This window comes from Tiliqua scincoides, chromosome 11 (genome assembly GCF_035046505.1).
Source record: "Tiliqua scincoides isolate rTilSci1 chromosome 11, rTilSci1.hap2, whole genome shotgun sequence".
Classification (NCBI taxonomy): Eukaryota; Metazoa; Chordata; class Lepidosauria; order Squamata; family Scincidae; genus Tiliqua; species Tiliqua scincoides.
This window is the reverse complement of record NC_089831.1, coordinates 2,602,265-2,629,862: the sequence shown is the minus strand read 5'-3', so window position 1 is coordinate 2,629,862 and position 27,598 is coordinate 2,602,265. Positions and strand designations below refer to the sequence as shown.

Here is a 27,598-nt window from a genome sequence, read left to right as displayed (position 1 = left end):
CTACAGAGCTCAAAACTGCCTACACTTCCTGGAAGCCAGGGCCGCAGGTTCAGGGATCTTTTCTTCTTGCTAAGTTGATCTTTCCAACTGCAATGCTGGAACCTGGGACCTTCAGCAGTCAAAACCTGGGCACTGAGCTATGGTTGCTCCCTCAAGACATCTTTTGCCCTCCTGGTCTTTCACCAGCATCTCTTTTCCATGCCTCTCCACACAGAGTGCATCAGTTAGCCTCTGAGCAACAAAGTGTTCAGCACAGAGCTTCCATGTTTGTGGAAATGCCCATTTAATGGATGTAAGGATGAAAGAGAGGAAAAGGTACAATGCATTTCATGCTGGTCTGGGGGAAAACATTCAGGCTGCCAGGCATTGGGGGGATCTCCACACTCTCAGCCCAGGAAGCCACAACTGAACTCAAAAGGGTATTTAAGGAAGGCTGTTCCTAAGCCAAAAGGTGAACAGCCAGTTCACCTCCACCCCCCCTCCCCACACACTTTGCCCCTACAAAACTTAACTCAGAAAGCAGACAATCCGTTCACTCCATCTTACCATGTAGAACTGGAGTCGGTAATGCTTCTTCACCAGACTCAAGACAAACATGCAGAAGCCTGGATGGGAGGGGGGAGAGAAAGAGCTTGAGTTTCACAGGATGCTTTTCCTGTTCCCCAAGCACAAACATCTCATCGAGTCCCCCAAATCTGCCTCACAGGCTTCTCTGCCTCAGTGGGCCTGATGGCTTCAGCAGATTTGCAGAGGCACTGTACTTCTCCTACTGTATCCTCCCTCCCGCCACACACATAATCTGGGATAGGGTGTCAAACCTCAGGCCTACATGCCAGATGCAGCACCCAGAAGCTCCTGTTACAATTAGGTTTCCCCAGAGCCACCCTTTCAACAGTGCCACTTCTGCCAAGGCTTTGGAAGGGAGACAGAAGTTGGTCTCAGGCAGCAAGGAACACTATGGAGCAAGGGGCCAATTAAGGGGGTCAGAGAGGGAGATGTTGCCGAGGTGCTGACAGATCCCAATCATCAGGCGGGTCACCCTTTCAGAAGCCCCACTTCTGTCAAGGCATCCCTGCGCAGAAGACCACATAGCTGCTGAACTACAAAGTGACGCTGCAGCAGAAGAGGTGCTGCTGAAAGGGCGCCCCACGTGATAAGGCTCTCCCAGCAAGATAACTGGGCTCTGCCATATCTTAAAATACGATCAGAATCTTCACATTTTCTGTCCTGCCATTTGCAGCTAATGAGTTCCTACCATAGGTGAAAAAGTTCTTAATTCTGGCCAGTGACATTTCTGCTTAGAGACATAACTTCCTCCTTAATGATGTCACTTCCTTTAGAAGGCGCCATGAATCCTATTCACTCCACTACATGAAATGAGTTTGACACCCCTGGTCTAGATAATTACCACACATGGCATTAGTACACTGGGCCCCGTGTCACTCCACCCCATGGTCAACAGCCGAAACACAAGTGTGTCATGAAAATGGCGTCCCTGCATGTCAAGTTCCCCTTCCTCTTGCTTGTAAACACGTCACAAGGGAAGTACAGGGTGTGATGTCGTGGTGCTACGCATCTCCCCCAGTTCAAGAGGATGGCAGCCATGGACAGGGAAACTCATGATGCAATGACATCAAAATACATGCTTCCCTAACTACCAAGATGCCATTTTGGGCAGCAGCTCCTTTCCTGGGGCTCAGTCTAGCTCCACCTCACTCATACTGTTGCCTTCTGTTCCAGACCCTGTGCATGCCATATGCTGCAAATAGCAAAATTAGCCACAGTTCATTTTTATCTATGGAAAAAGATGCCTATAACGCTTTCATCGCCATGTCAACCAAAGCAGCTAACAAATGGATGGTTAAAAAAAACACAGGCTAAGTAAGACAGCAGCCAGGACCATAAAAAAACTAGCTAACAAATCAGACCAGCAGCAATGAAATTATACATTAGCAGCAGCGTCATACGGAGTCACGCCACCAGCTCGGGTTGGCTTCCTTAGTATTGTTGACACTGATGGCAGTGGCCCTTTCCAGGGACAGCCAGTCCTGCCTAGAGATACCAGGAATTGAACTTCGGTCCATCTGTATGCAAAGCATGTGACAGACATGGAGCTGCGACTCCTTCCCTTCAGACCAGGGACAGCCAGAAACACTCCTGCTTCCTTCAGCAAAGCATTTGCGTGTCTCAAAATCAGCCCTATTGGTATTTCACTGATGGTTCCTCTGGAACCAAAAGCCTTTGAAATCCCAACTGCTTTGCATCCACCGTGTGGGCAATGGTCAGAACTGCAGCTGGTTAGCTCAGGAAGGCCAAGAAGCAAAACAGGAGCAGAGTTCAAACGCAAGGGAATAGAAAGCCCTGCAGACCATTTGGGTCTAGGAAGAGTAACATGTGCAAATGCACAGCACACATAAGCCCTGTATGCATTCAAACAGAGTGGACCCTCCTTATCCACAAACTTGACATCTGCAGATTTGAACATCTGCAGATGCCAAGCCGGAGGCTGGAGGGTCCTTAAGTGGCTTCTGGTCATGTCCAGGAGGTCTTCTGCAGTGTGGGGAGGTCATGTGCCTGGACACAACTGAAATCCACTTCCAATTTGGCAGCACAAACTGGAAGTCCAGGAGACTTCTGAGGAGGCCACGTGCGACCTCTGCAGGGTCAGATGAAGCTCCCGATAAGTAACTGCAGCACCACATGCTGTGGAACTCTGTATCCACAGGGGGTCCTAGAATGGATCCCTCACAGATACCCAGGCCCCACTGTGCTTGCAAGAACTGCCTGATGTTAAATATACATTCATATTAATATTAATTTGTGAATAGGGGATTAAAACAAAGTCAGTTTAACTGGAATTTTAACTTTCCTAATCTTTCTATTAATGATAAGTAAAAGGTTAGACTCCAAGAGAACAACAATTACACAGGATGCTTTCACCCATCAAAACTTCACCCACCCACACTTCAAAGGAACAGGTTCCTCAATGAAGCTTTACCCAAAGTCGTCATCAAATCAGAATTCTGTCAAATTTCCTCCAACCTGAACATTTCACACCACAGGCAGTAGCCCACAGCATCAGACATGGTTTTAAAGACTTGGATCTCAGCTGGATGCCTAAAGGCATGTAGCGACAGGGTTGGGCAAACTTCCATGAGACATTCCATAACACTGGAGGGCCTGGTGGATGCCCATCAAACTCCATTTGGCAAGGCATCTAGAGCACAGCCTCAACTGTCGCATAGTTACACACAGGATAAGACTGTCCTTTTGTATCCAGCACTGATGCTATGTAGGGCTTGAGCACCTTGAATTGAGACATTTCAGCCTTGCCTCAGAAACAACCTGCTAGGAAATGAATTAAAACAAACCTGCAGGAAAGAACTAAGTGTGCTGTCCAACAGGAAGAGCACACTCTTGTCCAGGTAGCTGCATCTTGCCTTATGGCACACAACTGGCCAGCGATGGTGCTCCAAGAACATTTTGTGAATCCCAAACGACAAGTGTCTCATTGGAAACAAATGGGAGGACACAGTTCCACTTACCAGTCAAATACAGAGCAAAGGAAATGAAGCGGTGGTATTTGCTGAGTATCCTCAAGGGCTCCTCCCTCTGGACCAGGGTAAAAAAATAATCTGTTACGGTCTCGCCATAGAAGAAGTAGTTCACGCAGAGCAGAAAATACCTGGAGAGAGAAAGAACCCATCTTCTGTAGGGGAGCCAAAGGGGAAAAAAGCCAACCAGGATCCCCTTGAAGTTATCAGAAGAGCACCAGGCATAGCTGGACTTACCAGCTGAGAGTCCTGAACCAGGGAAGCTCATATGAATGGTAGACGTTGTAGCCAATTGTAATGATCTCTTGGAAACACTTGATCTGTACACACATAACCTGCAAAACACAAGCATTCATCATGAAACCTTCACTTAATGCCTTTATAATCATCACCCTCCCCACCCCCTGATCTTTCACCTCCATAGCTAAAAAGGACTGTAGTCAAAGTGGTACCACCCACAAATTAACTGGAAGGTCCTGAGTACATAATGAACTTGAAAGGCTTGAAACGCACAAAAAGATTTCCCCCTTGTGGCTAACATCCCCCAAATATTTTGCTTCCTGTTAAGTCTAAGGGTTAAAGGAAGAAAGTGAGAAGGAGGTACACAGACAGGCCTTCCTGCTGGGGAAGTGCCAGTTGAGGGAGAGAAAGGATTTTCAGTTCAACTACAATATATGTGAAAGGGAAAGAGCATGGAGCAGACTGAAAACACACGCAGAAAAAGAACAAACTGGGAACACTCAAAACAGACAAAAAAACAGTGAAAGAGGGCAGCCTGCCTGCTGAATACTGAACACTTCCACTGAGCCCCAGCAACCTAATGGTGCCATCCAGACTGCCTCAAAAATAAGATGTGCACCCTTCTTGCAATAAAAACAAATAACCAAGTATCTCTAGAGCACTTCCATGGGTTTAATATACAGGGAAGCTGTAAGGATGAGAACTAAGTAGTACAAGGCAGGTATTATTGCTATCCCCATATTACAGATGGTGGGACTCAGGCTTTGACGCACAAGACTGTTGCAAGGATTGCAGCAAGAATAAAACATGTGGTGAGTTTTATAATCTGTCTGTGGAACTCCCTCCCACAGGAGGTGGTGTTGGCATCTGCCTTAGATGCCTCTAGAAGGGGACTGGACAGATTTCTGGAAGGAAAATCCATCACAGGTTACAAGCCATGTGCAATCTCCTGGTTACAGAAGTAACCTGCAGAATGCCAGAAGCAAGGGAGTGCCAACAGTTTGCAGGTATCTTGTTGTCTTGTGTGCTGCGGCATCTGGTGGGCCACTGATGTTCTTATGCAAACAGCAGGCATTAGTTCAAGAAAAGCAAGTTGGAGGAATGCACAATGCCCATTTGCAATGCCCACAACAATAACCTAATGGAGCAAAAGGACTGGAGAGGGAGGAAGAAGATAGAGCCAAGATGGCTGCTTTCCAAACAAGACCAGGATGGGTGTGATCTTGTACTCTCCCTCCTCCCATACCCTGCTATGCCATATTTCAGCCAGGGTAATGCTGAGGAGGAAAGAGGAGCTCATTTCCCAAAGACATCCCTCAATGGACCTTTCCACTGAGGAAATACACATGTAGCTGAATCCATCAAGCTTGGTACTTATACACTAGCTGGCAGCCTCTCCCCAAGACTGAGGAAAGTCATTTCCAGTTGTACTTGGAGGTGCTGTCAGGGATCAAACTCAAACTCTGAACCGTCCGCATACAAAGTTGCTTTTCCACCACTGAGTTCAGAGGCATCATATGGTTTGTGTCACCAGTGCAAGAGCTCATTGCGTCACCCCCATGGTGGACCTCCTCCTGTACCAGACCATGCTGAATAAATTACTATATCATACACACAGGCTAAATGAAGTGGCATCACTAGGGGTGGTGTAACTCCATTCACTTTATTGGAATTCAGGTCCCCCCTGAATCAGGAACTCACCAAAAACCAGTGGCCAACTTGATGACACTCACACTACTGAATAAGAGTTCTAGTGTTGGCTTCCATACATGGATAAGACAGTTCACTCATACTAACCATCTTGGCTCCCTGCTACATCACAACACCACATCATTGGCTCTCAGAACAATCAATCTGATTGGTCAGTTTTGAGTTAAGGCAATCCATTGTTTGTTACTCCATTTGTGTTTTCCTTCCCTGACTATACCTTTTGATAGAATACAGATACTTCAATGTGGTTTGCTCCATTGCATTCTGCATTGAATTACTCATCGAATACTATATAACATGATGGTATTATTCAGAAATACCGAGATTTTCACAATTTTGGCCAGTAGTGGTATCACACACGTACACCCCCAAGTGCATCAACTGGTGTGGTCTGCACACCCCACACACCCCAGTGATGCCACTGACCAAGATACAGTCAAGGGAACTGGGTTCAGCAGAGTCCAACATTAACCCTGCCTTTCAAGGTGAAGACTGGTCTTCTCCAGGAGAAAGGAACATGCTTCAGAGAAAGTAGGCACACACCAGCGTCCACACCTCCAGCACTTACAATCATCATTAGCACCAGAGGTCCCAAGTAGATGATGATGAAGAAAAAGACGATCATCGCCAGAGTCAGGATGCCTCTCACCCACCAGTTCTTCCATCTGCATCAGAGAGGAGGGAAGGTCAAAAGACAAGCAAGGAAGTCAACTCTGAACAAGCTCAGCGGAAGAGGAAAGGGTGAGAAACTGGCTTTTGCAATGGGAAACCCACATAAAACTGGGTGGGGGACACAGAGCTGAACCCAAGCGACACACTACTGGGAGGCTAAAATGAGCTAAGAATGCCTGGGGAACAGTGAGAACTGGAACATGCACTTATGCCCCTGCACAGACTCTGCACTAGAAATAACTTAAGAAACCAGATTGTGCTACTGAAACACCCCCTCAGATGTTCCAGGTATGCAATCCAGGTCTTAAACTGGGCCCAGTGGGGATTAAGGTCCTCCATGTGGAACCCTCCCTGCCACTCTCATACCTCTTCCAAAACTTACCTGGACACACTGGAAAGGAAGCAGGGAGGGCTTGTGGCTGGCACCACATTGGAGCTTCCATTTGGCCCAAGTCATTGTTGGGGACATGCAGTAGAAGATGCAACAACATGTAGGACCCTGTTGCAAACCCTTCCTACTTCTCTTACTGCGTCCAGGGAGGTTTGGGGGGCAATCCTAACCCTCACTTAGGACAATGCAAGTCCCTTGTGCCGGCCCAAGAGTGTCGTACAAGTGTTGTAAAGCACTTTTGCACCACTCTGAAGGGAGTCAGGCTAGCGCATGGATGTGTGCCAGTCTCCCTGTGCTGCTGTGGGCCCGAGGATGGGCAAGTTGCACTGGTCAAACTCGGCCAGTGCAGGGATTGGGGGGGGCGTGGAGGGAGGCATTCCCGGACAGGGGGAGGGTTAGCAGCGGGACCAGGACCCAGCAGTTATAGCGGATCCTGACCCCCATTACCGGGCAGCACAGAGCAGCCTTTGGTTACACTGTTCTGCTCAGATCTGCGCCATCGCCTGAGGTTGCTCAGATTCAAGTAGACCCACTGGGGCCGCTGCAGTGTGACACAAGGTAAGGGGAAGCAATTCCCCTTGCCTCAAGCTGCACAGCTTTTGGCCTCAAATTGGCACTGGATACAGAGCAAGTACACCAGCCTGCCTGTTCCCAGTGCAAGTCAGGACTGGGCTGCCTGATAACAGAAGCAGAGGATGCTACATCTGTGTCTATTTGGGCTTGGGACAAATTCTACATGGAATAGAGGCCACAGAACCATACAAATTTTTCAAATTTATTTCACATTTTTAAGGTGTTCAAGGTGGTCCCAACAGGTCTGTGAGATAGGCAAGGCTGAGAGATAGTGACTGGCCTCAGGTCACCAAGGAAGCTTTGTGGATGAGTAGTGATTTGAACCTGGTTTTTCCAGCTCTAAGTTGAACTTCCAAACCATGACACCATCCTGGGGCTTCAGGGCTCAAACTATCCCCAGTAACAAACTGGCCCCAAGAGTTTGCAGAGAGCAGTAGTGGCCCTGTGGAAATGTACACATCTGTGATCCTTTTCAGCTGCTTAATGGCTTTCAGAGCTTTGCCACACTTTTAGCAAGTACAAGATGTGACTGCTATTTCTAGCCCTCACTGCTTCCTGAGAGGAGGCACATCCATATCCCAAGGGTCTGTTTACAGAAGAGCACACTCCAGACTATGCAGGACAAATGACATGCTGGAGAACAGAGACTGTGAATCCTTTGGAGCAACAAGACAACGACTTTGATACAGCTGTATCCCAACCAGAGGGCACAGGAGAAGGAGGGCATGAGTACCCTGGAAAAGATTAAAGCCAAGGTCACCCAGTCTCAAGCATTCCGCCTGCTTCCTACCAGTAGAAGAAAAGATAAAACAGCAGTGCTAAGAATAATACCCGAACCACAAGGAAATAAAAACCCTTCTGTTCTCCATCCACTGGATGCTTTTTCATCATCATGCTCATCAAAATCAGGGATGGCACTACACATTTTGAACGCCCCCCCCCAGCATACACACTGAGAGTTTGTGAAAGACATTCTTAACATAACAACCCAGCTGGTTCAGGCCAAAGGCCCATCTAGTCCAGCTTCCTGTATCTCACAGCAGCCCACCAAATGCCCCACAGAGCACACCAGATAACAAGAGACCTCATCCTGGTGCCCTCCCTTGCATCTGGCATTCTGACATAACCCAATCAGGAGGTTGCACATACGCATCATGGCCTGTAACCCATAATGGATTTTTCTTCCAGAAACTTGTCCAATCCCCTTTTAAAGGCATCCAGGCCAGATGCCGTCACCACATCGTGCGGCAAGGAGTTCCACAGACCAACCACACACTGAGTAAAGAAATATTTTCTTTTGTCTGTCCTAACTCTCCCAACACTCAATTTTAGTGGAAAACCCCTGGTTCCGGTGTTGTGTGAGAGGGTAAAAAGCATCTCTCTGTCCATCCCCTGCATAATTTTGTACATCTCAATCATGTCCACCCTCAGGCGCCTCTTCTCTAGGCTGAAGAGGCCCAAACGCCATAGCCTTTCCTCATAAGGAAGGTGCCCCAGCCCAGTAATAATTTTATTCCCTCTCTTTTGCACCTTTTCCATTTCCACGATGCCCTTTTTGAGATGTGGTGACTAGAACTGGACGCAACACTCAAAGTGTGGCCTTACCATTGATTTGTACAACAGTATTATAATATTAGCCATGAACTTTTGATTTTCAAATGTGAAATTCTGAGTTTTTGCCCCAATGTGCATGACTTTACACTTTGAAAGTAACACTTTCAAAGAAAGTTACACTCACATTAAAAGCATCTGGCATTTTGCTGCCCATTCTGCCCGTCTGGAGAGATCCTTCTGGAGCTCCTCACAATCACTTCTGGTCTTCACCACTCGGAAAAGTTTGGTGTCGTCTGCAAACTTAGCCACCTCACTGCTCAACCCTGTCTCCAGGTCATTTATGAAGAGGTTGAAAAGCAGGACAGATCCTTGAGCACACCACTTTTCACTTCTCTCCATGGTGAAAATTGCCCAATGACACCCACTCTGTTTCCTGGCCTTCAACCAGTTCTCAATCCATGAGAGGACCTGCCCTCTAATTCCCTGACTATGGAGATCTCAGTAGCCTTAGGTGAGGGACCATGTTGAACACTCAGAAGGTCCAGATATATAATGTCCACGGGTTCTCCCGCATCCACATGCCTGTTGACCTTCTCAAAGAATTCTGAAAGGTTTGTGAGGCAAGACTTACCCTTACAGAAGCCAGGCTGATCCTCCCTCAGCAAGGCCTGTTGGTCTACGTGTTTTGAGATTCTATCTTTGATGAGGCATTCCACCATCTTACCCGGTATAGATGTTAGGCTGACCGGCCTATAGTTTCCCGGGTCCCCTCTCCTTCCTTTTTTAAAGATTGGTGTGACATTTGGTGTAACCCCCTCCAATCCTCTGGCACCGTGGCCGTTTTGGGGAACAAGTTGCATATTTTAGTCAAGAGATCAGCAACTTCATTCTTCAATTCCTTAACACTTGGGTGGATGCCATCAGGGCCTGATGACTTATTGATCTTTAATTTGTCAATGAGGTCTGAAACATCTTCTCTTTTAGGGGTCCTGCAGGGGTAGGCCCCCCACAAAAAAGGTTTTGCATTGGGACCCGCAGCTCCTAAGGCCAGTGGTCTTGGCAGTGGAGTCTTATGAGCAGATTCCCAAGACAGGAACATGTCATCAAATCACAGCCAAACAAGTAGGATTTCTGAAATGAAGCAGGGGAACCTGGCATCCATCAAAGAAAGGTGACTTGCCAAGGAGGGGTGGAGGTTGCAGCCTCTGTCACTGTCATTTTGGTGTCTACTCCCTCTCTCTAAAACTACAGCACAACATGATCGGTTCATCAAAGGTAGGAAGAACTGCAACACTTAGCCCAGAAGGCTGGGGAAGAGCATGTCACCAGCACTACCTTGAGGACAGGTTGGACAGCGCCCTGTTCAGCACCTCTGGCGTGTCATCCACGGGGGCTGCTGGGGGAGCCTCTGACTTGCACTCGCTGTCTGATGCCGTTTCTCCATCCAGCTTGTTTTCCAACTCCGATTCCTGCATGAAGAGAGAAACAAGGATTTTACTGCCAACCCAGCTTCTCAGAGGGTGGTCACTGCGTTGCATCAGGGCTGTGAAGGCGGCATTAGTAAATGCAAAAAGTTATACAATGACACACACCCTTTATGGATTTGGTTTATGTGGTTATATTCCACCTTCTGACCAGAGCCCTCAAAGCAGCTTGCAATGGTAACAGAATATGGCAACCCCATTAAAAACAGACCCACAAGGAGAGATTGCTGGGGGCAGAGCAGGGAGAGGAAACCATGGTGAAAAGCAGAACCGTAATACTCTAAACACCACAGTAGCAGCCATCCCAAGGCCTGCTTCTTTCTGTATCATTCGTTCTATTGCAATCCCTGAACTCGTTTGACTGATCCTGAGAAATTCTCCAACCCCAAAGTCCTTTTGATACTCTCTGTAAGCCAGCCCCCAGGCTAGGAGACTGGCCATTAACTCAGCTGCGCACTGTTGCTGGGAGCACAAGAAACAGTCTTTGGGAGTTTTGCATTTCTTTCTGGCATTCACAACTTGGATGAAGATCTGCTGATGAGGTTTTGGCCTGTGCCACCCCCCCAATCCAAAGTCAACATGGTGGGCAAACTTTTTGGTCACAACACCCAGGTTTAGACACAGATTCACTGCCTAGCCTCTGCCCTCTTAGCATTTTGTAGTGCACAAGACTACCTCAATTAACATGGTTCATCTTGCCACCCCTGGATAATTTAGGGGTACAACTGATCTCATAATTAGCATTCTTATGCTGCTTGGTTATTGTAACTGGGGGCCATTTGGGTGGTTCAAAAATTCTAAGAATAAAAACCTCTTTGGGGGAAGGCAAAGAGTGCACAAGGTGGAGCTTGCAGGTTCCCTCCCTCCCATGGTTTGCTCCAGTCACAAGGAAGCCTTACACTGGCATTATCGCTAACCAGGACTGTCCTTGTAACCAGAATGCAGGTTGGTGGAGGCACCTGTAAACCATAGCTCATGCCTAACCAGGATGAGCAAAACCCATGCCCAGCCCTGGTTTCAAACTCTGGTTACAAGGGTGATCTTGGTTAATGATAGTACAACATTTTGGCTAAAGCAAACCACAGAAAGGAAAAGGGGTGATGCAGCAAACAAAGGGGTGAAATTCTCAGTTTGTTTGGACAATTCTTTTCATTTTCAAATGCCATTTCCTAAATGCAAGTGAGAAACTCATATGCCTTGTGGAAAAGGACTCATGAGTCAGAGGAAGAGGATAGGGTTGTGACAGCCCACAGATGCTCTTAGTCTGAGCTGTGTCCCAGTAGTGATTTGCAAGAGAGAGGCGAAGCACTGTCTCTTGGTGGTGTAAATGTACTGGGAAGCTGCAAGGCCAAGATCGCACTTGGACAAGGACAGCCAAGTGCAAAAGGCGGTATTTTTAGTAGATGCTCCCTATTGTCTTAGCAACAGGCCATTTCGTGAGGCGGACAAACTTTACAAAGGAAAGTCTGCCAAGCCTCTTAGCTGCACCGACCAGGAACCCCAACTTAGAGCCGGAGCAAAAACCTTCCAGTTAATTCACTACAGCCAGAGTCTCACATAAGGGGATTGCAGATGAGCTTTGGATAAAGGGGTTCTTCAGTGCTGACGGAGGTATTACCACACACTAATTATAAATATTTCCAATTCTGCCTACCTGCCAACCTATTAAAATGAACATCCATTTAGGAAGCCTCAGAATAGGAAGGGAAAATTTTGATTTTAAATCAGTGCTTTAGGTTGGTCCCTGTGCTAGAGATTTACAATTATCAGTTTAAAATTGTCTTGATTTTATCCAGAAAATCATCCTGGTAGACAGGTAGAAAGCAGCATAAGTGAAAGCCATAAACCCAACTGGCAATTAAAAGATCAGAATTATGCAGCCTGAATTTCTCGATTCAGAGGCATGGCATTAACTATATAAGACAGAAGGGTACTTAATGTAGATGGGGGGGCGCCAAAGCAGAAGGAGATGAGCGGAAGAGAAAGTGCCAATTACCCAGGCTTATTTGTGACATCTCTTATGCAAATCACTGGTTTAGGCAGCTGATCAGGAAGCCAAACTAGGTGCTTGTGCTCTGCTTTGGTCCAGCTGAGCAGTTTCCATGGCAAGCACCTCTTGCACTCTAAGGATGCACACTGCTTCCTTAAGTACCAGCAAATTCCTATACAAATGGGGTTAACCCACAGACAGGCAACCCTGAACAAAAAAGCCTAATCATCATTACCGAACCTGAGAATGTAAACAAGAGGAGAGCATTTATCACACACAGTTTTCATTGACAGCCTATTGAAAGATGTGGACATATGGGAAGGTGTGCAAATTGGCAACCCAAGTCCAACACATGAACAGCCTTGTGGAATCCAGAATTCTAAAACAGACCCTGAACTGAATAGATCTGCCAGAAAAAATAACCATGCTGCAAAAAGTTAACTCCTGAAAACTTGGTTTCCAGGCCATTCTACATAAATAAGCAATTTCAGATAGAACACAGATTATCTTTCAGTCACAAAAAAAGCCAAAACACAACTCGCAACTCATTGAGGGCTATATCTTATCTTATCAGAGACTTGCATATGACCACCTGAAACCTTTGCCTTAGACCTTTGACAACCATTACCCAACTCTGGACATGTTGGAATCACTGATTAGGGACAACAACATACACAAAGACAACAACTACATGTCAGCTGGCTTCACCGTACAGTTCAATCTTGGCAGCTCCTCACTTGAAATCCCAGATAGACAAACAATGATAGTTTGTTAGGAATGTCTCCAGAGTACATGGTTTTGCTCCAATAACCAAGTTACTATAATTGACATCTCAGAGCTAACTCTTTGCATGATATGATGTCCTGCAAAATGTAGGCCCAAGACCACAGACACCTCAGGCAGACCTCAAATTTCCCCACAAATCTTGCAAAAATACTTTTTTAAAAGTCTGAGTCACGTGAAATAAGATAATCAGCATTTTGCAACGTTTTTCTTCTTGTGGTACACTGACTTCTATGGTCTTCATGCACATATATGCACCATTTCCACATTTGCTTAGCAGGCAACTCTCAACAATCACCCCATTTCAACAACACTGACACCTCAGCTATTACATGTCCTTAGCTCCAAGTGCCAACACATCCCAGAGACAACAGTGCATCTGCTAGATGAAAATGGCAGAGGGAGTTTGAGTGGATAACCCCAACTCAAGTATTTGTCTTGGCCAGCACCGAGGGCCAGCACCGAGGGCCTGCACTGTTGCTTTGCCTCTACTAATTCCTTCTCAGCATGAAGGCAAATTTGCAAATTACACAACACTAGCAGAAAACCAGCTTCAAAAAAACCATTAGGGAGAAAAACAATTTTAGCATTGCATTGATCTGTTTGCTAATTGAGGAATCTTCAATGAATTTGTTCAGGTCAAACATATCAACTTCCCTGATCCCCTTTGATGGGGGGGGGGGGAAGGTAAGGTTCAGCGTTTTTAATTTTTGCCATAAAATGTCTGATAAAAGTCTTGTCACTATAGGCAGAAACTCATTGTAGTTTTTGTCTATACAGGGTCAAGGAGACAGAGCTTGGCTTTATTTTCTCTCTCTCTCTCTGCGCCCTACAAGGAAAAGTGTTTCTTAGGGCAGGAGGTCTGGTCTAGAGGATACAGCCTCCGTTAGCCCGAAGATAACATCAGAAATACACCAGTTTGGGGACACCAGCAGCTCCCTGAACAGCTGAGAATGGCGAGACTTTGAAGCAGCTGACAAGCCGAGCTGTGTGATTCCACCTGCTCTTGGTGTGAGCAAGAAGCGTCTTGGCTGCCCTCCATGTGAGAGATGGAGCTGCTCGTCAGCCTGCGTGGGAGACCTGGAGGCCAGAAGTGAGACCAAATCAGGAAGATCCATCTGAAATGTTGGTTCTTGAAAGAGAGAACCTCTATGCTTGTAAAAATCCCCTTGAGGGATTTAGAAACACCTGCCTATGTAAACCACCTTGATAGAGGAGTAAACTGATGACCAGAAAGGTGGTATATAAATACCTAGTTAATAATAATAATAATAATTATTATTATTATTAATATAATAATATTAATTATATTATTATAAATTATAATATTTATAATAAATATAATTTATAATAATTATTATTAATATAAATAATTATTATTATTTATTATAATTATTATTATATATAATATAATATAATATAATAATTATTATTATTTATTATATTATAATTATTATTATTAATATAAATAATTAATAATAATAATTATTATTATTATTAGAATGCAGAGTGCTAATGCAATCCTGATCACAGATGCCTGACCAGGGACAAATCATAGGCAGAGGAATAAAAACTGCATTGTATGAGAAAAAAGAAAAGGCTGGAGCAAACTGTTTGCTTTCCAGTGATTTCAGAAGCAGCTGATATAACACGCCACACAGCATTTTTAAAGAGAACACATTATATAAAGAGCACTGCAGAGCGGTACAAAAGTTACACCAGTCACAAGGCATTGCCCAACTCAGACCTTCAGTCCACACATAGAAGGAATGCTTGGAGACCCCCACCCTCCAGCTGGGATGGTGCCACACTAACCCGGTCCCTGCTGATGACTTGCCCCCCAACTCCTGATCCCAGGCATTCAGTATTTGTCTACAGCAAGTATAGGGCAATCCAAGGGGGTGTCTGACTCATTCCTTCAACACATGGACTGAAAGTCTGAATAGGGCTTGCCTTCCTACATTCTTATCTGAATCTTCCCCAGGAGAAAAAGCTCCCTTTGCAGCAGTCAGAAGTTTTTTTTTTTGCCCTCTCATCAAATAGCAACTCATGCTCATAGGGTTGGAAATGAGGGAGGACAGAGGGTAAGTCCTCCCCTCCATGCTCCACTTGCAGTCTGTGTGATGCTCCACACAGCTGCTATTTACATTTTAAAAAATCAAGCTCATACAGCCCCCCCCCCCCCGTCCTATGGCCTCCAACCTACACAACCCTATTTGGGAGCAGGGCTTATCGAACTTAGCCCAGAATACAAACACAGAACTTTGTATTCCAGCAAGGTAACTGAATGGGCTCAGACTAATCGCTTCTTTGCCTTGCCTCTCCTCCCCAATCTCCATCTAGAAAGTAAGCTCCTCAGGGCAGGGGCCTTGCCCTTATGGTACTCTCAGGTGCCATACAGATAGCTGCTCACTATATTCTAAGTGGCAGCTCTAGCAAAGGATTCCTTAAGAAGATTTACTCTTCAGCATTTCCGTAAAGGCCAGGCAGCCTGCCAACCTGTGTCTTGTTTGCCTTATTTGGGGTGTGAGCATCATCAGACTCCCAAACATGCAGTAAAACCATCACATCTTCAGTGAGGGGGGAAGCAAGAGAGAGCACTTTACTGGGACACAAGCCAGTCCAACACAACATCCAGCCAGCTAACATGGATATTTCCTGAGGCCCTGCAGGAAACAGGGGGGCTGAGTTGCATAAGTCGCCTTGAAACCAGCAAGGTTCAGTGATCTCCACAACTTTACAAGCACACATTCTCCCCCCTGCTGTCCTTAAACAGTTGTGCTGGTTTAAACCTGTTTAGAGATCATGACAGCAAAGACCCCATACTTTTCATCAAGTCAGACTTTATTTATTGCTCTGGTTCTGAAATTATGTTTCGTAATTCAAACATGGATGCTTTTAATTTTTTGGATTTGCATGCTTTTAAACTTATTCATACACAATTTTGTATTTTTAGATTGATTTTCATTAAACCTTGTAAGTAGCCTTGAGCTTTTGAGAAGTACAGCGATATACGTTTTCAATAAACATCTTAAGGCATGCCACAATCGCAAAACCTCTGCACACGCAGAGCTACAAATGTCAACACATAGGCCCACCACACTAGCATCTGATTTCATGGGCAGCAATCCTCATTTCAGTTTAAAACTCAGCTAATTTTAGTTTATCTCAAAGCAGATTAGGACAGAAGAACCATAGGAAGCCAATTTTAGAACAAAAGAAGATCATTAAATCCCGCACAAGAGAGCATGCTCACGACCACTGCATCGTCATTGCCACACGTGGACACAAGGCTGAGGAACACAGTTTTTCTCTGCAAGGAGCTCACATGCAACTGTTGAAACATCCCCCCCCCAAAAACCCCCACATTCCACTTGACCTTTTAAGCATTTCATCCACTTTGGACCCATCCTACAAGCAAACAAACCTGTTGTCTGCAGTGAGCCTGAGACAGAGTAAATGAATGGAAGAACAAATTCAGAAATTATTCTGCCATACCATACAGAAGTCATATTCAAATTGCATTCTGGAAACGCCTGAAGATCTTCAGAAGCTTACTGGGGTTCCTCAACAGGAAGATTATTAGTGATTGATAAGTGCTCCCAGAAGACAGCAAGGACTGCTAATTTTATGCTTCAACAAACAGCTCTGGATGCATTTTTATGCAGTCATCAATAAGAACATAAGAACAGCCCCACTGGATCAGGCCATAGGCCCATCTAGTCCAGCTTCCTGTATCTCACAGCGGCCCACCAAATGCCCCAGGGAGCGCACCAGATAACAAGAGACCTCATCCTGGTGCCCTCCCTTGCATCTGGCATTCTGACATAACCCATTTCTAAAATCAGGAGGTTGCGCATACACATCATGGCTTGTACCCCGTAATGGACTTTTCCATTACCAATGAAGGGATCTACTGGATGAATCTCAGTAAACTGCAGCAGGTCAGCAGGGATTTGTCTCCCAATAGTTTAACAATAGCAAGGTTCAAAAAATATCTTAGCCTCAGTGTTCCTGGCCTGCAAAATGGGAGTAATTGGTTGCCTTTCACCAGATCTTGGTGCAGCTCTGCTATTAGCTTCTGAAATTCAACACTTGGAAGCATCTGGAGGAAGGCCTGACACAAGATCCCTGAGCCTGAGATTCTGGACAACAGCCACCAGAGCAAATGCAGACCTTTGTGGGTCAACAGTTCAACACAGCACAAAACAGCTTTCTAGGTTTTGCAATAGACCCTGCATGGTTTTTTCCAAATTATTTCGAGGAAAGCAATGCCCTAATAAGGTTGGGTTTTTCAGGGGAGGGCAGAAGCACATGTTGGTGACTCCTATTCAGAGAGGTCCCTGTAGAAAACATCAACTACAGATAGGTGGATAAATTAAGAGCTCGTGCTCTGGGAGGAAAAAAACAACAACTTTTAACCATTTCAGGCTCAAAACATGCTACGGATTGCAACTGGGTAGCTATGGTCTATAAAAGCAACCATCGGCTGCAACCTCCCACCTCTATTACAGGGCTTCTGTAGAGCCGTCTAGAAACCCATGGGGAAAAAACTGCTTTCAAGCAAAAGGAGCGTGTGTGTGAGTGCCGTATCGCTCCTTTTGTTCAAAGAACAGAAATGCTGTAACAAGGATGGTTTTCATGATAGCAAACATTGAGTCATCGTTTAATGTTGCAAGAGCTGCCAAGCATCAAAGCTGGTTTCAGCAGCTCCCTTCCAAATGAGACTCGCAGCTACTCTGAAAGGGCTGTGTACACCCACACACCTGGAAGCCGAGGCCTGATGGACTTAGCCAGACTTCCTTCCCGGCAGGCAGGCAGGCAGGCAGGCAGGCAGGCATCAGCTCAAGCTATAAAAGGGACCACAGCCATTCTTTCCATTTCCTGATGTGCCTCCAAGTCGGGGTGGATCCAGTATTTGTGCTAGGGGTTGGGACACAAGCACTACCAACCTCAGAGCCCAGGTCAACCAGGTGGGCAGACCCGGGCTCCGGGCTGAACTTGATGGCCTCAGTAGCCTCAGCTGGGTTACCTGGGCTCCCACCTGGCCTTGAAGCCCAGCTACCAGCTGCGTAGACCTGGGCTCCCATTCCAGCCAATCTCACTGGTACCCGCCAGTGAGCATTCCCGACACCCAATTTTACTCCCCAGCTGGCAGTTTGGGGGATCATGCACCTATTCCCCCCCCCCATCAAGGCTTGTGATGGACACGGCCAGCCTTCCAGGTCACACATCTTTCTAAACTTTTCCTGTACACTTGCTCGATTTTAAGCCAGTGGACTCCAACCTTTTTCATGACATGACCCCCAAATAAATAAATAAATAAATAAATACAGTATGAGGTTGGGGGCCCACTGCCAATCCCCCTCCTGGGACACAATCTGCCCAACCCCACTCCATCACTGCCCACCCCCTGCCCCGACTGTCCTATTTCCCCCTACCACCTGAGAAGATATACTTGCAGTGAAACCTCCTTTCTGCCAGGCTGCACAAGAGAGAGGCTTGCCCTGCAGAACAGATCTTCTACCTTTTTCATGCCATGGCCCCAATCAATCAGTAAATAAGTCTGGGGACCCATCCCCAATCTTGCCTCCCTTCCATGACCTGATCTGCCCACTCCCTCACCCTGCATGCCCCATTTCTCCCTACCTCTTCTGTCTTCACAACAACCTTGCTGCATGGGTAACAGCCTATGCTCCACACCTACTTTACCCAGGCTTCGCGCACTGGAGAGGACACTCTGTTCCAGAACCACCATTCAGAGCGTGACACCATAGTATTCCTGAAACTGAAGGATGCCAACAACTGTTAGATCGGGGTGCTCACACTTTTTTGGCTCGAGAGCTACTCTGAAACCCAGCAAGGCCCGGAGATCTACTGGGGGAAGGAAGCGTCTGACAGACACCCCCTTTAATGTATGGAGCCCCTGCTGGAGACTAGTCAGTTTCGTCAGTTTTGTTGCTGCATGCCTGAAAAGCAGCTAAAGTGTCAGTTTCAGTGTCAGCTAAATATGTCAGTTTTGTCTAGACTAGACAAACTGACATATTAACAGTTTGAAGAGACAGGGCTCCGCGATCTACTCATTTTGCCTTGCGATCTACCGGTAGATCGCGATCCATCTATTGAGCACCCCTGTGTTAGATAGTAGCCTGAGCAGGGCTGGCCTTCGGAGCTGTGCAGCAAGACAGTAAAAAGAGGCTGTGCAGGATTATATCAAGAATTCACTTTTGAGAAGGCAGTACCAGACTGAATCGAAGTTCTCTCTTGTACAGGCTTTGAAAGGCTGCCCCCCCCCAAATGAGGCTTTGTGACCCCACTGGGGTCTTGACCCATAGGTTGAAGAACACTGACGTAGGCAGTTCTAGTCTCCGTCACATCCAGCTCTTACAACCGAACACTACAGCTTCTCCAGCACTAAACCACTTCGGTTAGACAAATGCATATCTGGGTATTAGGAAAATAAAAAGTCGCCTTATATGAGACCATTGGTGATTTAGCTCAGGACTACCTGTTATGACTGAAGGGGGCTTTCACATCATCTGTGCAGCACCTGCATGCTCTGTGCCCAGAATGGCTCCAACAGTGAGTGAGAGGAGTCACTTACATGGCGCACCATGGCACCTGCAGTACTTACTGCGCTGCCACCCCCTTTCTGGCTAAGCTACTGGTTCCAGAACATCCAATCCTAAAGCTCTGACTATACCAAGCAGCTGCAGGACACAGTTCCACATTCTCTTGCCATGTTGCAAAGGGATGTCAAGACACCACTCCCAAATCAGCCACAAAGTTTCCCTGCAGCTTAGCTGCAACCAGGAAAGTGCTGCATCCCCAAAATGCAAGGGAACCTGGACACCCTTCTCCAGCTGCCTTATGCTCCCTTATCCACATCCAAAGCAGCCGCGTGTGTTGCCGATACAGCAGCAGGTCCCAGATGAGAGTGGCAGGGAAGCTAATGGGGTTCATTCTAAACATGGTGTCAGCACTCTGGGACAGGGTCCAGGTAGCAGACAGTTTTTTTCGGTGGTGCATTTATGAGGGAGGAGCGCTGAGAGTGTTATGGTGCTATTGCTGGTTTTGATTTTTGTATTTTTATACTATGCTATTACTAAAGTTTTAATCTCAGCTACCTTGAGATCTGGTGCACTTGCATAGATTCTATACAGCGACAATAATTCCTTTCATATCGACTGGGTATTTTCCCTCTTTTAAATTCCAAACTGGGTTGGCAATTGTGAGGCACTCCAGGTGCTTGTGAAAAGGTGGCCTTCTGTCCGTTCTTCATACACAACTCTTTCTGTCCTGAAGGACTGAGGCAGGAAGCAGGTCTCAATCATCTATAGAAACCTTATCATTTTCTTCTACTATACAGGGAAAAAGAAGAGGCTAGTAGAGACCTGCTCTAGGTGTCCAGTGAGCCCTGGGGTCTGCTGGGAACTGAAGCCAAATCTGAAAGCCAGGGTGGCGTAGTGGTTATGGTGTTGGACTTGGATGTGAAAGATCCAGGTTCAAACCCCCACTGGGCCATAAAGCTTCCTGAGTGATCTTAGGCCAGTCATTATCTCTCAGCCTCACCTATTTCACAGGGTTGTTGTGAGGATAAAGAGGAGGGAACCACATCCCCCACCCTAAGCTCCTTAGAAGGGTATAAAAATACAAAATACATAAACATCCCCATGAACTGTCATTTTAAACATTTCCTGTTCAGAATAAGTATTATGTTCATATTCCTATCAGTCAAGGAATTCAGTGCAGCACACAAAGTCCCATATCTGCCATAATTTCATCCTCACAACAATCCTATGAAGAAGGTTAGGCTGGGAGGTGATGACTGACCCAAAATCCCTTAGTGAACTTCATGGCTAAATGGGAATTTGAACCAGAATTTCTCCACTCCTAGACGAACTCTCTAGCCACTTATTGTGAGCCAGCATCATACATCAGGCAGTGTTTTAATGCATTCAGAGCAGTTCATGCCCAGCAGTTTGTCATTCTGGTAACAACCTGTAAGGCGGATAACTCTGTTCTTCCCATTCGTAAAATGGGATGACTGAGGCTGGGAGCACTGGCTTGGCTAAGGCCCCTCACAAGTTTATGGCAGCAGCAAGGGAAACACGAGATTTCTCAATGTGCAATTCAGTCTCCCACCGTGTTATGGTAGACCTCTACCATGTTTCTCCTTCATGTTCTTGGTTCATCTCTCCAAATGGGAGCCACTCCCAGGCACAGCATCAGCCAGGGCACCTTTGAAGCTTGAGTTCCTGTAGGGCTGACACACTGCCTCTTGCACCTGAACACCAGAGCCCACCACCCTCCTCCACACTTCCTCTTCCATGCCACCCCCGTCATCTTTTCCCAGTTCAGGGACTGAGAGGAACATTGACAAATAGGCCAGTCCCTGGTCTCTCAATCAAGGCTTTGTTGACAGGAAACTGCCTTTGCTGCCTGACAGCAACTGCCTTTCCTATTTGTCTCTCATATGAGACTCATCTCTACTCATCTGCGATCTTGCACTGTTCAGTTGTGCTTGTGGAGCTGGATACATGTTGCTGAACAGCCCAGGTGTTGCTGGCAGCAGTGTAGGAAGTGGAACACCTGGCTGTGGCAGGAAAAAGCCAGCCTCCACAGCAGGGATGCGGACCTCCACACAAGTGGGTGCGGAAACAAGAGAGGCAGAGCCTCCCCTCCTTTGAAAAGCACCATCGCATTTGAGGTGTGTAAACACTCACAACCCACATGCTATGTGCTCTCCATGCTCTCTGTATATGGGTGCATGCTTGCACACTTCACATGCAGCAGCACTTCTGAAGGACTCTGGTGGGGAGGCTTTGCCTCACCTGCCTCCCCAACAACCACATGTCCCTGCTCCACAGCAAGGCATAGATCACAACACCCTAGCTAATGTCTTTTCTGAAGGAAGCCCCACTGCTTTCAACACAGCTGGCTCTCAAGTAAGCACAGGGAGGGTCACAACTTTTTGTTTTACACCTCACACTGAGAAACATCTAGTGAGGTTTGTTTATTTCCGATTGCAGATTAGAACACAGGTTAGAGAAAGAAAATCCCTTTAAGAGGGGATTGGACAAATGTCTGGAGAAAAAGTCCATCATTGGTAACAAGTCATGACAGGTATGTGCAAGCCCCTGATTTCAGAAGTAGGCTACCTCAGAATGTCAAATGCAGGGGAGGGCGCCAGGGTGCAGTTTGTGCCCCCTGAGGCATCTGGTGAGCCTCTGTGAGATACAGGAAGCTGGACTAGACAGGCCTTTGGCCTGATCCAGCAGGGCTCTTCTTATGTTCTTAAAAGCCAATTGCACAGCCTTGTTGAGCAAACATCTATAAATGCCTGGACAGTTAGATTCCCCAGGACATGGTTCTCCTCCTTCAAGGACCAACTGATGTAATCACAGGCCTCAAAACTTGGGCTGTGCACAGAATGGAGAAGAATTTGGCAGGAATCATAAGCTCAGCACCTTACTTGCTGTCTTCTGCATTCAACCCAGCTACGGGCCAGGCTCTTGCAGGATCCTAAGGGCCCAATCCTATCTAATTTTCCAGTGCTGTTGCAGTTGTGCCAGTGGGGTGTGAGCTGCCTCCTATGGTGGAGGGGCAGTCATTGGGGTCTCCTCAAGATATGGGAACATGTGTTCCCTTACCATGGGGCTGCATTGTGGCTACACCAGAGCTGGATAGTTAAGAACAGCCCCACTGGATCAGGCCATAGGTCCATCTAGTCCAGCTTCCTGCATCTCACAGCACACCAGATAACAAGACACCTGCATCCTGGTGCCCTCCCTTGCATCTGGCATTCTGACATAGCCCATTTCTAAAATCAGGAGGTTGCACATACATATCATGGCCTGTAACCCATAATGGATTTTTCCTCCAGAAACTTGTCCAATCCCCTTTTAAAGGCGTCCAGGCCAGACGGCATCACTACATCCTGCGGCAAGGAGTTCCACAGACCAACCACACGCTGAGTAAAGAAATATTTTCTTTTGTCTGTCCTAACTCTCCCAACACTCAATTTGAGTGGATGTCTCCTGGTTCTGGTGTTATGTGAGAGTCTAAAGAGCATCTCTCTATCCACTTTATCCTTCCCATGCATAATTTTGTATGTCTCAATCATGTCCCCCCTCAGGCGTCTCTTTCCTAGGTTGAAGAGGCCCAAACGCCGTAGCCTTTCCTCATAAGGAAGGTGCCCCAGCCCAGTAAACATCTTAATCGCACTCTTTTGCACCTTTTCCATTACCACTATGTCCTTTTTGAGATGTGGCAACCAGAACTGGACAAGATACTCAAGGTGTGGCCTTACCATCGACTTGTACAACGGCATTATAATATTAGCCGTTTTGTTCTCAATACCTTTTCTAATGATCCCAAGCATAAAATTGGCCTTGTTTACTGCCGCTGGACATGGGGTCAACACTTTCATCGACCTGTCCACCACCACCCCAAGATCTCTCTCCTGATCTGTCACAGACAGCTCAGAACCCATCAGCCTATATGTGAAGTTTTGATTTATTTGCCCCAATGTGCACGACTTTACACTTACTGACATTGAAGCACATCTGCCATTTTGCTGCCCATTCTGCCAGTCTGGAGAGATCCTTCTGGAGCTCCTCACAATCACTTCTGGTCTTCACCACTCAGAAAACTTTGGTGTCTTCTGCAAACTTAGCCACCTCACTGCTCAACCCTGTCTCCAGGTCATTTATGAAGAGGTTGAAAAGCACCGGTCCCAGGACAGATCCTTGGGGCACACCGCTTTTCACTTCTCTCCATTATGACAATTGCCCATTGACACCCACTTTCTGTTTCCTGGTCTTCAACCAGGTCTCAAACCTGCCCTCTAATTCCCTGACTGTGGAGTTTTCTCAGTAGCCTTTGGTGAGGGGCCGTGTCAAACGCCTTCTGAAAGTCCAGATATATAATGTCCACGGGTTCTCCCGCATCCACATGCCTGTTGACCTTTTCAAAGAATTCTAAAAGGTTTGTGAGGCAAGACTTACCCTTACAGAAGCAAGGCTGATCCTCCCTCAGCAAGGCCTGTTGGTCTACGTGTTTTGAGATTCTACCTTTGATGAGGCATTCCACCATCTTACCCGGTATAGATGTTAGGCTGACCGGCCTACAGTTTCCCGGGTCCCCCCTCTTTCCCTTTTTAAAAATCGGTGTGACATTTGCTATCCTCCAATCCTCTGCAACCGTGGCTGTTTTGAGGGACAAGTTGCATATTTTAGTCAAGAGATCAGTAACTTCACTCTGCAATTCTCTTCCTAAATTGGACAGGATTTCGCCCTAAATTTGCACAGTGGTTGCAAGAGGATTTGAGGCTTGACTGCATTTTGATGGCACTGCAAGCTGATCTGACACCCAACCAGCTCCATGAAAACAGAGGTGTTCCAGCCTGCGCCCCGAGCCCCCCCCTTTTCCCAGGACACGTCCTGACTCCCGTACGGCTCCGTTCTGCCCCCCCCCCCGCCGGGAATGGCTCCGAAGGGAGGGGCCGCTTGCCCGCCCGCTGCCAGCCTGAGTGCACCACCCCCCAGCTACGCCACTGCTGGGGGCCTTGCCCTCGGGGGCAGCACAGCCGCTCGCCCGCCCGCCGCCCGGCGGCTGCTGGGAACACACTAGGGGCCCCGCAGCGCTGCTGGAAGCGTCCCTTCCTCGGTGGGGCAGGACGGGGCAGGCAGCCTTCCGCCCTCCGCGCACGCTCGGCCCCTACAAGCCGGGACCCGCCGCCCGGCCAGCACACCTTGTCCTCGGAGTCCAGCTGCCCGTCGGCCCCCCGGCCCGGTCTGAGCCTGAGCGCGCTCATCCTGCCCGGCCGCGCCTTCCGCTCCGCTCTAGCACTGCGCGGCGCAGCGACTCCGCAGCACCCGCACGCGCCGCCCGGGGAGCCTGCCAGGCCCGGGGATTGGGGCGGGGCTTCGGGCGCCCGACCAATGGGAGGCGCGCGGCCGCGGGGTGGGCGTGGCCTCCTCTCCCTGCAGCCTGCGCCTCGGCGTCGGGGCCTTCTGGGGCTCCGCCTCTCGCCGCGCCCGGATGTGGTTGAGCCTAGCTGCGGCCGCGCAGGGGTCGCCTACGGCAGGCTGCAGCGGTAGCGATCTAGCCGCGCTTTCCTGGGAGGAGGCCCCATTGGCCAGAATGGGCCTTGCTCCTGAGTAGACCTGCAGAGGCTTAGGCTCTGAGGCTACCATCGAAACCACACTTTCCTGGGAGTAAGCTCCATTGAATATAATTGGACTTACTCCTGAGTAGACTTGCAGAGGCTTGGGCTATAAGTGCAATTCTATCCACACTTTCCTGGGAGTAGGCCCCATTGGCCAGAATGGTCCTTACTCCTGAGTAGACCTGCAGAGGCTTGTGCTCTAAGGCTACCATCCAATCCACACTTTCCTGGGAGTAAGCTCCATTGAATATAATTGGACTTCTGAATAGACATGCCTAGACTTGGGCATGTCTGCAATTCTATGCACACCTTCCTGGGAGTAAACCCCATTGTCTGTAATTGACATGCTTAGGATTGGGGTGAGTTTGCAATTCTATCCACACTTTCCTGAGAGTAAGCCCTATTGACTATAATTGGACTTTTGACTGAGTAGACAGGCAGAGGATTGGCTCTGAGGGCCCAGTCCTATCCCACTTTCCAGCACTGGTGCAGCCACAATGTAGTAGTAGTAGTAGTAACTTTATTGTCATTGTGCTACAGCAGCAGCCCCAGGATAAGGAAACAAATGTTCCCATACCTTGTGGAGGCCTCTGTGACTGCCTCCCACCACAGGATTCAGTGCATGCCCCACTGGCACAGCTGCACAGGCACTGGAAAGTTGGATTGGATTGGGCCCTGAGCCTGCAGTCCTGGCCACAGTCCCCATGGTGATGTTCTACCCTCTGGGTTCCTTTAGCAGTGCAACCTTCCCTGCTGTTTCTGTGGCATGTGGTGCCAGTTCACATGTCCCTGAGGCAGTTCATGGCTGAACACTGTCATGTTCTGGCAACTCCTGCGACACCGCTGGAACCAACCGTATTGGCCTCTGCCTTTCCATTGGACCATTTCAGCGACGTGGAGAGGGGGGATTTGCTGCATGGGTAACGGCCTCCATACCTACTTTACCCAGGCTTCACGCTCTGGAGAGGACACTGTTCCAGAACCACCATTCAGAGCATGACACCATAGACTTTCGAGACTGAAGGATGCCAACAACAGGTGCCAGCACAGGCCGCCCTGTTGTTTCACAAATCTTTCAATTGAACTTGTCAGAAACAAAAACACAGAAGCCAGGATGCTTCTCACCCCCTGCCTAAACCTAGCAAGTCCTCAGGACTTATTGGTTCTTTTTTATGTAGAGCCATCAGTGCATGTGGTGGTTTAGAGAGAAAAGTAGAACCCTACCTCCCAAGGGTCCATAATTTAAACTACGCAGGGCCCAATGCTCTCCAGCTATCAAGCACTGGTGCAACTGCCATGCAGCCTGGAGATAACAAATGTTTCCTTACCTTGAGGTGACTACCTTCCCACCAAAGGATGCAGCACAGGTCCCATTGACAGGGTTGCACCAGCCCGGGAAACTTGGATTGGATTGGGCTCACACACAGGAGGCAATGGAAGAAAGGTGCAATTCTGTATGCACTTTCCTGGGAGTAAGCCCCATTGACTACAATGGGGCTTAGTAAGTAAACATGCAAGTAAGCATGCAAGAGTCTCAACAACAGAACAGCATCTGAAACCAAAATGTGCAAGTGAGTTACCATCCATTTCATCCCAGCAGGTCTCTTCTGTCTTTGCAAATTATTCAACAGACAACAAAACAGCAGGTACAAAAAGATAAAAAGAGCCCCTGCCTCTGGCATGTAAAGGTAGCCTACTTCTAGAACCAGGGGGTTGCACATACCCTTCATGGCTTGTCACCTGTGATAAACTTTTCCTCCAGATATCTGTCCAATCCTCTTTTAAAAACATCTAGGCCAGATGCCATCACCACATCTTGTGGCAAGGAGTTCCACAGATTAATTACAGTATCAGTGAGATCTGCCTATGCCAGATATTCTCTGTCATGGGGCTTGCAAAGCAACAGGGGCCTGTTTGGTCATTTGTGCCAGCCATAGATGCATCCAGATTGGAGGTACATCCATGTAGTGTTGCACCCACATTCCCTGTATGTCCATCAATGGTGCTACAATGGAACTACAATGGTGGAGCTGTCATTGCACCAGCATCCAAGGGCACATGCCATAGCTAGTTAGCATTTCTCAGGGATAGGACAAGGCTGTTAGGCTGTACACACTTCCTGGGAAGTAAGAGCCCAATCATATGTATATCTACTCAGAACTAAGTCCCATTAGGATTGCAGCCCAAGTTCCCTTGAACTCAATGAGCGTAGATATGTCTAGGGCTGCAATGTTAGACAGGTATCTACAGAAGCCTGTGAGGCCTACATGAAGGACACCTTAGCGAAAATTATCCAATAATTTTGAGTTTATGCAGTTGACTTGCAAAATTTGCCTCTCTGCAACCTGATGGAAAGATCATGTGTGGCATGCAGTACAGCCATTTCTGAGAGAGGTGCAAAAAAGATGTCACATCAGCCCATTTCATTATCTTTGTTGGACATGGAGCATGATTTACCTTGGCTGCCAGCCTGTC

General features: G+C 47.5%; 1 protein-coding gene across 1 annotated transcript in view; it reads right to left on the bottom strand.

Annotated features, from left to right (window-relative positions):
• Positions 1–24,813, bottom strand: part of CDS2 (CDP-diacylglycerol synthase 2) — a 41,672-nt gene extending 16,859 nt beyond the window's left edge. The window contains exons 1-6 of the mRNA XM_066639420.1: positions 24,707–24,813; positions 10,030–10,163; positions 6,073–6,169; positions 3,792–3,889; positions 3,546–3,685; positions 547–605 (exon numbers count right to left, since the gene is read on the bottom strand). Coding sequence (XP_066495517.1) covers positions 547–605; positions 3,546–3,685; positions 3,792–3,889; positions 6,073–6,169; positions 10,030–10,163; positions 24,707–24,769 — 591 coding nt within the window. The 5' untranslated portion in view covers positions 24,770–24,813. The remainder of the gene's footprint in view (positions 1–546; positions 606–3,545; positions 3,686–3,791; positions 3,890–6,072; positions 6,170–10,029; positions 10,164–24,706) is intronic.
• Between the last annotated feature and the right edge of the window lie 2,785 nt (positions 24,814–27,598).